General features: G+C 38.4%; 1 protein-coding gene across 2 annotated transcripts in view; it reads left to right on the forward strand.

Annotated features, from left to right (window-relative positions):
* The first annotated feature begins 1,872 nt into the window (after positions 1-1,872).
* LOC124124204 (ER degradation-enhancing alpha-mannosidase-like protein 3) overlaps positions 1,873-18,405 on the forward strand; it is a 42,322-nt gene continuing 25,789 nt past the window's right edge. For both annotated transcript variants that reach the window (XM_046487324.2, XM_046487326.2), the window contains exons 1-4: positions 1,873-2,100; positions 4,090-4,135; positions 17,741-17,841; positions 18,307-18,346. In XM_046487324.2, coding sequence (XP_046343280.2) covers positions 1,994-2,100; positions 4,090-4,135; positions 17,741-17,841; positions 18,307-18,346 — 294 coding nt within the window. In that variant the 5' untranslated portion in view covers positions 1,873-1,993. The remainder of the gene's footprint in view (positions 2,101-4,089; positions 4,136-17,740; positions 17,842-18,306; positions 18,347-18,405) is intronic.

Genomic DNA, 18,405 nt, shown 5'->3' on the forward strand with positions numbered 1-18,405 from the left:
ACAGGTCGTTTTTTGGTAACCAAGTTGTTTAGATGAAGGCTTTTTTTACAAGGACGGGAATGTCTGCTATTACCTAACAAAAAAGATCAGCTGGCTATAGTCACAGTTTTAGTATACACGTGAATCCCCATGTAGAGAATAGGTCTTCAGCAACCCATGCTTGCCGTAAGAGGCAACTACATATGCTTGTCGTAAGAGATGACTAACGGGATTGGGTGGTCAGGCTCGCTGACTTGGTTGATGCATGTCATCGTATCCCAATTGCGTGGATCGATGCTTATGATGAACAACAAACAGACACAGTTTTAGAAGTAACCAAGAGGTGCAATGTCATTAAAATCAGATCTTAGTTCTCGCTGTGGCTAAACAAAGATCTGAGGACATCTCATTACGGGTCACGTCAGACCGACCTTGCGCGAACTTTGACCGACCAATGGAATGACAAATCAGAAGACAGCTTTCTCGTGCTTTACGGCACAAATTTCAAATTGGCGACTACGCTTCGAAACATATTTTGACAAATTCTCGATTATAAATTTGAAACCTGAACAAAAAAAAACATTCTGGAATGGCTAATCGATTGTCTCGATTGTAAGGATTCAGTCGTTAAACCCGTAACTATCGTTCGGAATACCCCATGTTAAAGTTTTCGAGATTGCATGATTAGAAATTACATTCCGACTGTCACTTTCATAATCTGGTAAGCGACGCACTGATTGGTCGGATGAATGGTCGTTCTGACGTGACCCTTAATGGGGTGTCTTCAGATCTTTGTTTAGCGGCAGCGAGAACTAAGGTCTGATTTTAACGCGATTGCCAAGAGGTGCATATTAGAACATCGGAACAGTACCTGCCATGCCAAAGAATGTGGATACTTTTTGTAACAATTTAACACTGGACTTGTCTCCAGTCATAATGATTTCATGTAACGTTTTTATGGAACTGAATTTGCGAAATTGTTATCCACAAATAGATATAGATATTATACTACATAAGCAGTCTGGGGAACGAAACGACAGGGGGGTAATGCACTGACTGGGATATGTTGTTTGTTGTTTTGTTGTTTAACGCCGCACTCAGCAATATTCCAGCTATATGACGGCGGTCTGTAAATAATCGAGTCGGGACCAGACAATCCAGTGATTAATATCATGAGCATCGACCGACGCAATTGGGATCGATGACATGCATCAACCAAGTCAGCGAGCCTGACCACCCGATCCCGTTAGTCGCCTCTTACGACAAGCATGGGTCGCTGAAGACTTATTCTACCCCGGACCTTCACGTTTCGACAGGGATATGAATGACACGACCCTGAATCAGACCGCGTCATCATAATCATAAATGAATGTTGTTTATCGGCGCAGACATTCAACAACATTCCCTCTTTATCACGGATTCGTGTCAGTAATGGAATCTTGACCAAGCTAACGCGTGGTCGAAAGCATGAACATCTATCCACGCCATCCGGGAACGCTGACACGCCATCTGCAATATCACCGAGCCTGGTCATCTGATGCCTATTGATCAACTGTTTGTGTTGGTTCTTACGACAAACACTGGATCTTCACGTCGTAAATGCTGCGTTTAATATATTACAGTGTTTAACGAGGAACAAAATGAAAGAAGGCAAGGAAATCTGATATCGTTTTCGTCTGGTATATTTAGTTTTGTTTTAACGCGGTTGGGTTTCACCCTAACGCACAAAAAAATATCTGAAACGAAAATAATTTTCATTTTACGTAACGAACAACCTTTATATACCAATTGTTAACCGGTTCGTTTAAGATCTAGTAATTTATATAATACCAGCGAGTAGGCGTAAGAATATAGTAGACAAAAACATGCCACGTACTTTCTCGCGAGACCTGTTTCACTTCTGACATGGCAGGCCAGAATGAAAACATTAAAATGACAGCCTCAAAGTAATTGAATATACAGTCTTCCATTTATAAAGACCGGTAATCCCACGACCCGGTTGGTTAGGAGAAACATGGATCGACAACATACAGTCATGTTTGTGATGTTTATTGCTGTTGTAATAATTTTACTTGATGATTCTGCTTTGGCCTTGTCATCGACAGAAAAGAACAGCGTGAAGTAAGTCATTATGGTTATGAAAATATTCGTAACGATTTAAGAAGTCATTACCATTATGTAATGTGATATTGCGTGATTTAAAATGAAATACGCACATGTATCAACTTATCGTGAACTAGAACAGTGCCTCCACATACAGATTAAATGTGATACAATAGTTAACATGTTTTTGATTAAAATTGAAAAAAGTGGCAAATATACTATTTTGTCATAAGGTAGGCATGTAACTATACATGGTTCTTGTCTTCAAAGACTGTGTACAAACAGTGGAAATATTGGTAAACTAGTTTCATGATGACGAGAGCCATGGCTAGTCATCGATATAACTCAAGCATGTTTTGTAGTTATCATGGTCATGTAAACTCAAGAGGTGCCATGGATCATGATGGATTGAGGAACAGGTGCCTCATAACATTTTTTCCAAAAGGGGGTTTGGAGTTATTAGAAGAGGACTGGGGTACTTAGGCCGAAAGTAATAGAATTTTGTCAACACATCTCATGATTATGACTTACGCACAACCTACATCTATATATTACAATATGCTTACAATAGTCATTGTATTAGTACCAGGTCCAATTAGTGCCTTCTAACAGTGTATGACCAACCACCAGACCAACTGAGAGTAACCTTATAAGGCAAAACCAAGTTATTTACTTTTCTTATGGAACCTGTCAGTCAAGTTTTTCCCTTTCCCAAATTTCATGATTTTACCATATTCACCATTATTAAAAATTGAAGGTTTCGCTCGTTAAAACCATTCGCAGTCAGTTTTGTGATTTGCAAGCAGTAATGATTATGTGTTCATTTTGGGAAAATATCTCAATGTATGCGTATATAATCATGATAATATGCACCCCTTATACAGCATGTATATTTCTACATATTTGTATTTTCTGTAAAACCCCTTTTGGGATTCAGGTTTAGAATAGGTCTTCAGCAACCGGCCTACCTTTAGAATACATTACCACAAACATTTTAAGCAATCAACAATACCCTATGAAGTAATTTGTAGTATTTAGTAGCCATTCACACCAGCGAAACAATGCCCTGCGACGTCAGGGGTCATCGAATGTGCATCCCAGTGATCTATCATAGCTGTATACAATATCATTGAATACGCCCAACGATGTTGAGAGTTTTGAATATTTGTTTACTAAATAAAGCCTGCAGTGGCACATTTTATAGCAAGCACTAGTTTTATTCAATATATTTTTTATTTCTTTTTTTGTTAATAATTCAAGTGGCTAAAATGGCTGTAATGGGAACTAATATACATATATTATTTTTTCAGTTTATTCATTTTCATTATTGTGCACAAGAATGCAATTTATTAGGTATATTTTATTGGCACTGAACACATCCAAATGTCGCTGGTGTTAGCATGTTTAATCAAGGTGCTCACCTGATCGGATCCACTTCATGAAGTAAGACCCATTTTATCACAATATCGATCTTCATTATCGATCAGATTGTCTTGACCAGGCGCAGCAATTTTATTTGAAGTCAGTGCAAGTGAAATGAGAGATGGAATCTGATCACTTGGAGGGACATAATCTGAAATAGCCACTGGTGGCGCTACAATCCAGCCACAAAATTCCAGCCTATTTCAGCAAGGGTGGAAACTGGACTTTGTCAGTCAGTTAACTCCCTTGCCTCGGGAAGATGACCTGCCTGTAGAACAGCGTTAGAAATTGGCACTAGTCCTGTAGTCCTTACCAAACTGCCCAATGGTAAAGGTATACTAAGGACTAGTAGAAATTGCCCTGGTTTAAGGGTTTTGCTATATGTTATCATTGTAAGGACTAGTAGACAAAAACTGTTAGATTCTAACCCTGTAGAACATGGCAGAATGTTTAGCATGTAGAGGGAATTTGCCTTCCTGTCAGTTAAGTTCATAATTTGTTGTCATGATCATTAAGATTTAATTCTGTAAACATGGTAAATGTTCGTATTTGCATGATTTATGATTACATTTTCTTCTCTTGCAGATTAAAAGTATTAGAGATGTTCGACCATGCTTATGGCTCTTATATGGTAAGTACTAATCTTTTTGCATCCCTTAACATTTGTTGTCATTAATCAACCAAATAATCCAGAGCAGACCTTTATCACTATATAGGCACATAGGTCATGTAGGAGTCGGCTTGGAGTCAGTATACCATGGATACTGTGTCTGAGTGGGAGTCCATGTTAAACTGCAGCATGGTGTCTCGTTGGGTTAGCACTATCAAACAGGTGTTAGCATGGTTAGTTCGGACAAGTACAAGCGGACACTCATGTGCAATAATCATGATAATCTTAAACGCAACATTAAAAATTAATGTCCTGAAAAAAGCAGATCAAAGGTTATCGACTTCACTGGATGTAAGCATCTACCATTAGTCTGCCATTTATAGTGATTCCCTTGTACTGAATTCAGCCATGATAACCATAATGTTCATGGCTGTGGTATAGTGGTAGGGCATCTGTCTGCAAAGTGGATGTTCGATCCCCAGCCACTACTGCCTCCGTGGTCTAGTGGTAGAGCGTCTGCCTGGAAAGTGGATGTTCGATCCCCAGCCATGCCATATCAAAGATGTTAAAAAGATGGTACTTGTTGTTACCCTGCCTGGTGTTTGGCATTGGGGGCTAAAACGAGGACTGGTCAGCTTGGAGTCGGTATAATGTGAGTGAGTGGGGTATTCATGTTAAACTGTCATGGTGGGCTATGGGGCGGTCGGGTAGCCTAGTGGTTAAAGGGTTCGCTCGTCTCGCAGATGACCCGGGTTCGATTCCCGACATGGGTACAATGTGGAAAGCCCATTTCTGGTGTCCCCTGCGCTGATATTGTTGGAATATTGCTAAAAGCGGCATAAAACCATACTCACTCACTCATGGTGGGCTAGAACTATGAAATGGGCTAGTACAAGCAGCCACATACACACACTCACACGTGCATGCTCCCTATATAAGTGCAGTGATCTTGGACACAACGTCAAACCTCATTTCACTTCATCATAATGTTCATGGGTATAAAGTTAGTGTGTTCCTGTCAGTGTGTAAAATAATTGTTCAACAGTAGTAGCCAGCCGGGCTAGCAAATAATATTTTACCAGCCAATTTTAGACTCGAGTAGCCAGGTATTTTTACACTACCAAATACAAGGTGAAATCTGGTCATGCTTGTAGCAGAATTTTTTTTATTCAATTTTACGTGTTCATCAAGGTTAGAACTTCAATCTGAGTGTTTATCAAACAGGTTTCTGTAAGTGTCAGAACTAGTAGCAAGCGACCATAACAAGCGCATAGAATGGTACAGTAAATCCCTGATGTCAGAAATCAGTGAAGATTCGGGTTAGAATGTACAACAACCTATGCTTGTCGTAAGAGGTGACTAACAGGATCAGGTGGTCAGGCTTGCTGACTTAGTTGATGCTTGTCATGATATCGCAATTGCGTAGATTGATGCTCATGATGTCAATCTAGATTGTCTGGTCCAGATTTGATTATTTAGTTACAGACTGTCGTCATATCATGCATAGAGCTTAGATATTGCTACGTGTGGTGTTAAACAACAAACAAACAGTTTATAAATAAGTCTTTTAAAATCTTACCAATTTGTTTGGAAATTTATATTTGACAGCTGAATAACATTATTGTCAGGATTTTATCACAGTAGAGAGAAAATGACAGTAGAGAGAAAATGAAGCTACCCACTCGTGGCTAATTAGATTTTATTTTTAGATAAAAAAGAAAGTTGCCACAGGCTACCAGGCAGGTACTTGTTTCGCACACTGGTTCATAGGATAAAAGGCTATAGGATTAGGAGCAAACATCCACATGCCCAAGGACCCTGCGACATCCATTAATTTTGCAAAAGTTTCCACGCTCATGTCAGACTTGTTTAGGATTTAATGTAAGTGCCTGTGTCAGGCAAATTTGGGAAAAAGTCATTATTTTGTTTAAAGTTAAATTCTGAGGTTTTCGCATTAATTCAGTGCAATAATGTTGAAATAAGCATGAAACAATAATCTTTAATAATGACTTGTAGAGCGTAACAGAAGCCCTCAATAATGAGGTGTTTCTTCATCTTCAGTGGTGATGTTATATGAGCATGTGTCACATTGGTAGAACAGGGTCAAACACAATGGGACAAACACTATGATTGCAGCAACCATCATGTAATTCAACCTTTTTCTTCATGTGGGGAATCCAACTCAGGTCTTTGGTATGACAAACGAACACTTTAACCACTAGGCTATCCCACTGCCCCCTGCAATGATCAGGACGGTGGGGTAGCCAAGTGGTTAAAACTTTTTGCTCATCTGGCCTGGGTTTGATTCCTCACGTGGGTACAAGGTGTGAACAGTATGTGAAATAATTGGGAATGTATTGCTAAGTCAATGTTTTCCTTGTTGTTGTATGAGAGTGCCAGTGACATGGTTAAGATTGTATAGGTACAGTAAAAAAAGGTTCCTGGTGCCTGATAGTGGTGTAATGACACAGCGATAAAGTATTGTATTGTTATACGAGGCCCATGGTACAACATGACAATAGGCCGCCTCCGTGGTCTAGTGGTAGAGTGTCCGCCCGGAGAGCGAAGGTCCGGGGTTTCAATCCCCGACCGCGTCATACCAAAAGACATTAAAAAATGGTACTTGTTGTTACCCTGTCTGGCACTAGGCATTAAGGGGCTAAAACAAGGACTGGTCGGCTCGGAGTCAGTATACTGTGTCTGAGTGGGGTATTCATGTTAAACTGCGGCATGGTATATCAGTGAGCTAGCACTATAAATCGGCATCAGTCCGGACTAGGACAAGCAGCCACACAAACACACACACGTACATGCACGTACATGCACGTCGCTATATAAGTGCAATAATCTTGGACGCGACGTTAAACCCCATTTCACCTCACCCATCATACAATACATCAATTTACAACTCATGTATATCGATACATATACTACATTACATTACATTACGCTACAAGTGACACTGGTGTAAAAACACATGAACAATAACAGAAACTGTTCAACAACCAGCTTAGTTCTGCAGATTCTCTAGTATTTCCCAGCAGGCTAATATCAGCATAACATTCACAATGATTCACATGCAGTACCCTCTGTGTTTCTGACCCACGATGACCCATCTCGGTCTCTGAAATTTAAACATAACTGATTCAGTGTTGTGATTCAACTTCAAGAAGAAAGAATATCAACTAATGAAATAAAAGTACTGTGTGCAAATATTTAGAATGAATATACAAACATGCTTTACATACTTAGTGCTTGGAATAATTAATAAAATAAGCCCCAGGATTCTAATTGACTATGATGTTTTCAGTCTCAATGAAACTGACTGATTACAACCGCTTAATATCTACAAGGTTCATACAGGCTTGAAAAGGCCTTCATATTTAAGGTCCTTCTCGAACATCTTGAATAGCCTTCATTTTTAGGGTCAATCTTGAAAAGCTTTGAAATGAAAATCTCCAGAATAGCTTGAAAAGCCTTGAATTTGTATGAATAACATATACTTGTTTTTAAAGTATCAAATTTCATGGCTTAATTTATTTCATTTGTTGGTTGTGAAAATAAATCTTGTTGGGAAATTTGTGATGTTTATAAAGGCATTACTGCTTCTTTGGTCTCACGAATAAGATGATGGTCATGATGGTGGAAGCCTTGAAAAAACCTTGAATTTTAGTCTCTCAATCTGTTTGAATCTTGACCTTGTTCATGGTGATGACCTTCAACAGGCATGAATGGGGATCAAATGTTTTCTTGTTGTTGCACTCTTACATTCCAAATGGTATACCTTAACTTCTTTGTAATGGTTGCCGATGATGATGGTGCCTGGCTTGCCTGGCTTGTTAGAACAAGTCTGCAGAAAATGTCATTAAAAACTTACAAATTCATGTTAATATGGATAAACATGATAAATAATATCTTATTTTCTAATGTAATGGCTTTTTGGAGATAACCTGTATTTAACGGGACCGGTATATAGCATGATATAGAATGAGGTTTTTATCATGTTTATGCTTAGTTATATAAAGGTAGATTGTCAATCTATGTATTATTGTTGCTCTATGTATCCTATGAGGCCGAAGGATACAGGGCTCAATTAAAAATACTTTGTGTTTTTACAGCTATGTATTCCTGTGGGTTAATGAAGTTATTCTTTAAATTATCCGATAATATGATTGATTGATCATTGATGATATAAGCTCCATGGGCAAGTGAAGGTTTGACATGCAATTACCTATCTGTGAAGTGGCCAAAAAATTATGTCTAGATATCCGTACATGTTATATACCAAGTATTGATAATATTTTACTTGTATATGACCAGATTTAATTCATAAATAATCATGATAATCAACTATCTATTCTATATACCAATATTAGCCACAATATTTGTCTTTGTGTCTAGGATTACTGTTAAACCCAGGAGTCCTAAGTTTTCTAAAATACACGGATTTAACCAAAATTCTAAACTAAATGCCCTGGCAGCCAAATTGGGAAAAAATGTCATTTTGTTCAAAATCTGGAGGTATTGTAACATTGTACTTTGAGAGTTCATTCAACCCAATAAGGAATAATATCACTTTCGGTCAAAGATCATCTCAGATAAATGCAAACTGAAATAGAAAACGTATGACTGGTGGCATGACCATGTAACGATGTGTTCAATCCGATCTTCTGGGTTGACGCAGTCTTGGTGCAATTTTTGTTAAAATATGACAAAGAAATATCAAGTGCATTTATCATGTTTATCCTGAGCCAACATCATCTCCCTTACTTTCATTAAAAAATAGTGTTTTTTCTGCCTGTTGTAGTCTGTAAATAGTCTTTCATATTTGGAAGTGCATTATGTTTTTACTACGATTTATAAATTAAAGTGCCTCATTGTCGTTGTTGACCTTTCTGACCTAGACGTGTATTAATCTCATCAAATTAGATTGCCGATCTAGGATTAGCCAATCAATTTGCGTAAAAATCATCATATGATTCATTCTCGCGAAATATGAAAAAGTTTGATGTGTTGATATTTCTGTGCAGACGAGTCACGATGTCAGCTAAAATGCAAAGTAACCTGAGGTTTACTTTAAACTTTGACTTTGAAAGCCTGTGAGGAACTGTGGTTGTGTAACTTGTTATTTAGACTGCCGAATCAACCAATCACTCATAGTGTTGTTTCTGTAGACAGCGCTTGCTGGTCATATTTTGTTTTCATTTCTGAGCGTCTAATGGCGTAACTCTGAGGTATATTGACATTTTAGCTTAGTTTCTAATAAATCTGATAACCGATAAAGTCATGTATAACCATGATAACTGTGCCGGTCATATGAATTTAAGTTTGTACCTAGCTGTTATGACTGTCCATTTTTTTATACAGTTTACAATGTTAAATCCTAGGGGTGAAACGTTACAGTGTGGTCATGATATGATCATGATGATGTGTCTTGCGATACGCATATTTACGTCCAATCTTGACTATGAGTATTTCAGAGGTAAAGCTAGTTGTAGACGTGTTCGTAGCAGCTATTTTTATGAGTGAATTTGAAACCCTAATTACAACACATAACAACATATTTGACTGACAAAAACGCTGGGTGTCATTCAACGAGTAGTAAGTACATATAATGTATTTTTGCAAGTGTATCGTCTTGTATCATTACAGAAAACAACGTATCATGTATCGTATCATAGTATAAAAACTCCCATTGCACCAGTGCAACGATGTATCATCTCAGCCCTATTACATCGTTCACCATATGGATTAAATTACCAGTTGGTTACTTGTCAAATGGTCAAAATGTTCAAATGTTGACAATGATAGTAATTAGTATATAGGAAATAAGAACTTTTGGCAACAAATGAAAGATTTTTTTTCTCAATTTGCCTGCAAGGCTCTTAGTTTGGGATCTTTGATAAGACATTCCCAGCACATAGGGGATGTAATGTCTGTATCAGCATGATCAGGGAGAATGAGTCACTCTACTGATGCACAGCGTGTCTTTGGTATATCATTTGGGAAAGTAGAAACATCTGATATTTTATCCTTTCATTGCCTAGAGCTGAGAAGCATCTTGTGTTATGAATGCCATCAATATTAGTTGTTCGAGTTGTGACAGCTGTGAGGGGACAGGAAACTTGGTACAGTTGCTTCTGATGGTCGATGTAGCATGATGTAGCATGATGTAGAGTTATTGCATCAGCTATTAACTTCAACAACTTAGATAAACTCATTCTCTGTGGTAGAAATTAACACCCTGAAATGTTTCCTTGTCTGAATATTACTACGGCTTTTAAAAATATATTTCATGTTACTCATTTCCTCTAAAATTGCTCCAGTCCGTGGTCATATCAGGGCTCTTAAAATTTCTCAAACCAAACTTGTCCAGGGCAAGTAGATATTATTTTGTACGCGTCCTGCAATATTTTCTCTTGCTCTTTTAGATTTTATTAAGTTGCATGTTCTCAGTTATTTATACCATTTTCTGGAATTAACCTTTATAAAGTAAAAATTCTCAAACATATTCAGTGATTTTGCATGATGTTGTGCAGACTGAAGTTAATTCCTAGCTTGTTCATGTTCACAAGATTCCGGGGTAGAATAGGTCTTCAGCAACCCATACTTGCCGTAAAAGGCGACTAACGGGATCTGGTGGTCAGACTCGCTGACTTGGTTGATACGTGTCATCGTATCCTAATTGCGTGGATCAATGCACATGATATCAATCACTGGATTGTCTGGTCCAGACTCTATTATTTTACAGACCGCCATCATATGGCTGGAACATTGCTGAGTGCGCCGTTAAACAACAAACAAAAATCACAGTATTGAGCATATTTCCTACTTTCCCTTGACATTTTGATGTTTCATTTCTGAACTGATCATCATTTAACCCAATCACTAGTCAAGACTTCGGATCTAATACTTGAGGATATTTATGACAGATAGTACAAAATAATTCACTGTCCCTGAATCCCTGTCCCTGCCACCTACATTCATTTCGCCAATTCACTTAAGACAAACATTATAAATATGATTAAATTCCTTTTAAAAACTTTCTGTTTATTTCTTTAACTGACACTTGCCAAGGATGCCATCTATTAATGATATGAGTGACACGTACATCGTCATTATTTCTAAGGACTTGCGAGAGATAAGTACATATTATAGATTTGACATTATCTTGCAAACTGTACCTTTTTTTCTACCTTGCGCATTTTCTTTCCCCAAAACACAGCTGTCTTAAGAGGGATGCACATTATACACGCCATCATAATTTTTTATGTTTTTCCCCCAACACAAAGACATTACCGTGAGCATGTAACAAGTGAAATACTATTCACAAATCTTTTCTGAAGTACGCAAATTGTAAATGTAATTAGACTGTCTGGTTATAAAAAGTGTTCATTGTATATCTGGACTAATGTTTGTAACCTATTTAATTAATTTTATTCAAAATTTCATTCAGCCTGAATTTCAGGGAAAGGGTTTGTGATGTGATCAGTAGATCACACAACTCACTGTTATTTACAGCAACCATGCTCAGGTTACAAATATTGACATCTTGAAACAAATTTTATTTGACAGAGAATGGAAAAGTAAATCATAAATGACTTGTTAAAAGTCATATTTGTTGTACATGTTGTAGTTTGACTATTATATGTCAACATTAAGTTTTTATGATCGCGAGCACAAGAGCCTCGTTGATGAATGATTAAATTGTCCCATACGTAAAGAATTTCGGGCAATAGCATTCTCAGCTGTACAAAAGAGCTTCACTTTTGATTATTATTTTATATATATGTATTTTATTGTATATATATTTTTTAAACGATATTGGAATATGTTATTCCTGATAAGTACTAAAAGGAATACAGTAATCAGCTTGTCTGTCTGTCCAGCCATCGCTCTGACAGGTATTCTTTCATGAAACTTTGCACACACAAAGACCAGGTTGTCAATGGTGGCTTTTGCTATTTAGGGATTTATAGAATTTTTATTTTTTTCCGTTTCCATGGCAACAAGGTTGATTTTGACTCTGGTCAGACCACAAGATTAACTGGATGACTATTCACCAGTCAAGGTAACCAAGGTAACAGAAGGGAAACGTTTTGTGAAAATATTTATATCTACAGGTTTCATGTATAAGCTTGAAAAAGCCTTGAATTTTAAGGTCCCCCTTGAAGCCTTGATTTTTAGTGTCAGCGTTGAAAAGCCTTGAAAATCACCAAAATAGCTTGAAAAGCCTTGAACTTGTACAAAATGACATATATTTGTTAATCAAAGTATTAAAAGAAACAAAAATATGTACCAAAGATGTTTACGTGAAATTTATCACAATGATAGATTTAGGTGTCAATTTATTATATCTTGTTGGAAAATGGGTGATGGTCATACTGACTTTTAGGCCTTGTGACTAATATGTAGTGTACTGGATTTTATAAAATATTTGACAGACTAAGGCTAAAAAGACAACCATAAACTACCTTGAAAATGACAGTTGGTAGCCTTGAAAAAGCTTTGAAAAGGCCTTGAAGTTTAGTCTCCCATATCTGTGTGAACCTTGATCTATATTTCTATTAAGCTGCAATATATATGATTTTGTAAGGTTAATAATATGAAAGGTGAGCTTCAGTTACTATTGAGATCTATAGTTGGAAATGCAACAGCATAAGCCTTGGACCAGTTGTGCGACATCCACAAGCTCATCCTCTATATCTCCTGGGCTCGCATTTCTGTAAACCTACACTAACCCCTGGACCAATCACCAAGGTTTTCTTGGCAAAAAAGGACACTTCAAACAAATATAAAGTTCCAATCCCAATTCCATGGTATTGTTTTGATAGCTCAATAACTACAGACATATGCAGACAGACAGATTAGATAGGAATACTCTTATTAAGTTGGACAGATCACTCTTGTACGAATTGCTGTAACAATCCGATGATTTGTTCTTTCAAATTTGTGGGCTGCATACATGCTGAATCCACCAACAGAGTTATGCTCACAGTCACAGTACTACTTTATGATTACCTCGGTCAATGGATCAGTGTGTACTCAAATTTCATTTTCACCTCCCTGCAGAGCATACCACCCAAGCTGTTTGTGAGGCGCTAGAAGGTTATAGTCAAGCTCATCCTACCTGGTACTCATTTAGTGATGGGTGAACAGATGCATCTTTCAAACAAAGTCTTGCCTAAGGAGACACCACATGTAACGTGTTTACTGTGGGGCAGGACCGAAGAACTAGAAACTTTCAGGAGTCAAGATGTTGAATGCGGTCACCCATCCACCTACTGTCCATGACCAATGTTGCTTAACTTTGCCTGATTTGTGTCCAGTACACAGGGCCTTTGCCACCACATAAATACCTTAGACTAACGTCTACAGATGTGATACACAATGATAGGTTCGGGTTAGTAGGCTCGTAGTTTTATCACAGAGTGTAATCCATATTAACGATCATACACAATATCCTCATTTGACATGCACCACCACATGCGACTGTTTAGATAAATATAAAATGAGTTTCATTGATGTTCCCTACACAGAACTCGGCATCACTGATCAGTGCCTCTGTTACCTAACACTGGCTCTCACTTTGTAGGTGCATTACAAAGTGATTAATGTTTCATAAGTGATTGCTGAAAATCCAGGCTGACCTGGACGTGGCAGCTCGCTGAAGTTGAATGTGACTGAAGAATGCAAGTCTGGGTTCATCAAAAACATGAAACATTAAAATTGTTTCCCGTTACTGATCAGCATGTCCATCTGTCCGTTTGTTTTTCATTTTCCATTTCCGGAGAAGAACTCCAAAACTGTTGAACACATCTTGTGGAGATTTGCTTTACAGATGAGTCTGTTTGTGAACTGTTGCCTTTGGATGATTTGGGATTTAAAGAAAACAAAATTATGATTATTTTTTTTATGACCATGAAGACGACAAGATTGACTTATGCTGAAATTGAGTGTAGTGCTCGCTTTGGAAACAAAACTCCAAAACTGTGGAGCATTTCTTGATTAAACTTGCTATACAGATCAGTCTAGTGGGGAACTTGTGTCTTTTGATGATTTGGGAAGTTGAAAAATAATGAACAGCATTATTTTTTTCTTGTGCTGAACTCAACGTACCAAATCATGAAATAGCAAATGGGGTATAAGTAGCCAAACTCCATTTCAGAGTTGCACCAGACCAGGGGTACGGTATATGTCATGTCCTGATGACTCTTGTTGAAAATTTAATTTTGTTTTTGAAAAATGGGTAGGTACGTCTATTATGAATTTGATTTTATTTCGATTTCCCAACCATTTGAAACCAAATTCACCGTTGTATCATGATTAACAGCTAGAGAGTATGTTTATGTGACCTATTTCATGTTTATATGCCATTACTGGTCATCATAATGGGTTACTTAAAAAAGTGCAACTATGGAAAGGAAAATAACTTGAAAAATGGAAAGTAAGAACAAATTTGCATTACCAAGAAATACAATAAAATCAGAGATTAGAAACAATTGTTTTTATGTGGCCTCAACATTGCTCAAAGAACCAGTTCAAAAGTTCAATAGGATAAAAAACTAAATTCCTTAAACATGTTAAAGTCTTTGATAGGCATTTAGAATTTGGAAGAACATCAATACATGACACTTTTTATGGTTAACAACTTTTTTTATTCTTTGTCATAATGTTTCAGAGCTATTTCTTGCTGCTTAATCAGGTGAATATTCAGGTGACTAGCAAGAAGTAGCTCTGAAACATCGTGACAAAGAATAAAAAATAGTTGTTATCCTTAAAAAGTGTCATGTATTTAAATTCCTTAACCATGTTAACATGTTAAGTTTAGGACATGCATCTACACCGCTTCAATAAAACTTAAGTGTGGAATTTTTTATTTCCAGAAAATGTTAAGTGCTCTGATAACTTACGAAATATACAGATTGTTATTACACCATATACAAGTCTCGATTCTACTGATTCCACTTGACCGGGTGACATGACCCTTTGACGTGTGGACAGACTCCATCATGTGTCCATGGTCCAGTGGATTATAGTGTCTGCCCGGAGAGGGGAGTTCGGTGGATCCATCCCCGTCTGCCTCATACTAAAAGACGTAAAAGATTATGTGTTTAGTTCCCCTGCCTGGTGCTCTAGATTACCATGGTTACCCAAGGACTGGTGGGCTCAGAGTCAGTATACTGTGTTTGAGAGGGATATCCATAATAGGCTGCGGCATGGTATCTCAGTGGGCTAGCACTTTCTAAACGGCATTAGTCCGAATTTGTACAAGCACATGTAAGTGCTCACACCACCATATGAGAGTATTAATGACATTTGTCATTGACATGTAAATGTGTAGATCTATGTTTCTATCAATATTTTATTGAACATCTATCAATATTTTATTAAAAAGCAAATACAATAAGCAAGGTTACAGCCAAAAAAACATAGGAACATACATTATTCAGCATTGTTCAGTGTTCAGAAATGCATGGTGGAAGACAAAGGTTCTGTTACTATGATCACTGTTAAGTTCACATTTATGTAGACATTGCCTGGAGTCATAATGCAGCAGAAATCCTTCTTTTCTTTGGTTCTATTTTTTGTTTCATGCTGCACTCAGTAATATTCCAGCTAAATGACAGGGGTCTGTAAAAAAACGATCTGTATCGGACAATCCAGTGATTGATAACATGAGCATTGATCCACGTAATATGGATACGAAGACATGCATCAACAAAGTTAGCAAGCCTGACCACCCCGTTCCTCTTACAAGAATAGGTTGCTGCAGAAATCTGTGAGGGCTGACGAACACCGTTGATCTGATGTTGATAGATGCCGAGCATGTCTTTTGTGCAAAGATCTCTACATGGTTACCATGGTTACCAACAGTTAGCATGTTGCTATGGTTTCACACAAATCTTTCATCATGTTTATCACTATATATGAGTTTCACTGCCAACAGATTTCCTTTCATGATTTGACAGTGACCATGATGTAACAATGACAATGTAATTTCTCTACACTCTGTAGCCTTGAAGATGACTTTTGTAACAAGCAAGACTATACATGCTCTTCCTCATTTTAATAGGAAGGTTGTGTTTTTGTAGACCATCTTCAGTAATCCTCATGATCCTCATGATCCTATAATAATAAATGCCCTGGACCAAAGCTTCTTTTCGGAAGTGGTGTCAACATCTCTATCTGTCTGATCACCCTCGTCACCTCTCTGATCACCCTCCTCACCTCTCTGATCACCCTCCTCACCTGTCTGATCCCCCTCGTCACCTCTCTGATCACCCTCATCACCTGTCTGATCACCCTCATCACCTCTCTGATCATCCTCATCTGATCACCCGTCTGCTCACCCTCATCTGATCACCTGCCTGATCACCCTCATCACCTGTCTGATCACCCTCATCTGATCACCTGTCTTATCACCTATCTGATCACCCGTCTGATCACCCTATTCTGATCACCCGTCTGATCACCCTTCTGATCACCCTTCTGATCACCCTCATCTGATCACCTGTCTGATCACCCTCTGATCACCTGTCCGATCACCCTTATCACCTGTCTGATCACCCTCATCTGATAACCTGTCTGCTCACCCTCATCTGATCACCTGTCTGATCACCCTCATCTGATCACCTGTCTGATCACCCTCATCTGATCACCTGTCTTATCACCTATCTGATCACCCGTCTGATCACCCTATTCTGATCACCCGTCTGATCACCCTTCTGATCACCCTCATCTGATCACCTGTCTGATCACCTGTCTGATCACCCTCATCTGATCACCTGTCTGATCACCCTCATCTGATCACCTGTCTGATCACCCTCATCTGATCACCTGTCTGATCACCCTTATCACCTGTCTGATCACCCTCATCTGATCACCTGTCTGATCACCCGTCTGATCACCTGTCTGATCACCTGTCTTATCACCTATCTGATCACCCGTCTGATTACCCGTCTGATCACCCTATTCTGATCACCCGTCTGATCACCCTTCTGATCACCCTCATCTGATCACCTGTCTGATCACCCTCATCTGATCACCTGTCTGATCACCCTCATCTGATCACCTGTCTGATCACCCTCATCTGATCACCTGTCTGATCACATGTCTGATCACCCTCATCACCTGTCTGATCACCCTCATCACCTCTCACTCATGAGTGTGGTCTGATAAGATGACTATTTTTTTTTGTGTGATTTAAGTCAGGCTCAAATCAACAGAATGAGTCAAGCATATGCTACTCTGGACAATCGAGGATGTACTTAGACTTGTTGAAGTGCTTAAAGTGACAGAACATCGACTGTTCTAAAACTTGGTTTGTAAACAGTAGCAAACAAATTATTTCATGCATGATTTAAAAACACACAGAACCATCAACATACGATCCCTTTAAACTCTGCATGTTCAGTCTGTTTATCCTTCATCTTTCCCTGCATCTATCAGTCTATTGGTGATGCAAGCTGAGGAGCAGCCCAAGGAGTCTCCAGGCCAGGGGCACAAGGGAAACGAGAAGCACACCTACTTATCTTGTTGGCCTTAGGATAGAAGTGTTGTGGATGATGATGATGATGATGATTGTGGGCAGCTACAGTATGATGATGATGTTTGTCATTCCAGAACCATGCCTACCCCGGGGACGAGCTGATGCCCCTGAGTTGCAAAGGCCGATACCGGGGCACCCAGCCGAGCAGGGGCGACATTGATGACTCTCTTGGCAAGTAAGTAGACCACTGTGGTGCATGACACATAGTCAGGTTGGTAATATCCTTGTGTCTTTCAGGGATGTGAAATCTCCGCGGAAAAGCGGAAAATCGCGTTTTTTAAAACAGTAGTCCTCGGGAAAAATCATCTTCCACGTAAAAATATAATCAATGATTATAAGAAACACTCCGAAAAATATGATCGAAAACAGGACAACCGTCGCGTATTGTCCTGTTTTCGATCAGAGCTTTCAGCAGCAGAGGTTTTCGGACATCAAACGTTTTCTGTCATGAATACTTGCACTTTAACGTGGGATGTGGCGTCAAATTGTAAATACTCAGAGTCAGATGATGGCTTGTTTTTAAGACTTTAAAGACTCTTTATTATCAGATCAGATTATGAGATCATTAGCTATGTAAAACATTATATGAGAAAATACAAACTTATACTTCTGTCATAATATTCTTGAATTTGTTCTTCAGTTTCACCCTGACTCTTATCGACACTCTGGACACTTTGGCAGTGAGTACAACAGGCATTCACACGCTTTCACATACAACATGTACAACAGGCTTTCACAT

The sequence above is a fragment of the Haliotis rufescens genome, unplaced genomic scaffold (genome assembly GCF_023055435.1).
Source record: "Haliotis rufescens isolate VD_foot unplaced genomic scaffold, xgHalRufe1.0.p SCAF_8, whole genome shotgun sequence".
NCBI lineage: Eukaryota > Metazoa > Mollusca > Gastropoda > Lepetellida > Haliotidae > Haliotis > Haliotis rufescens.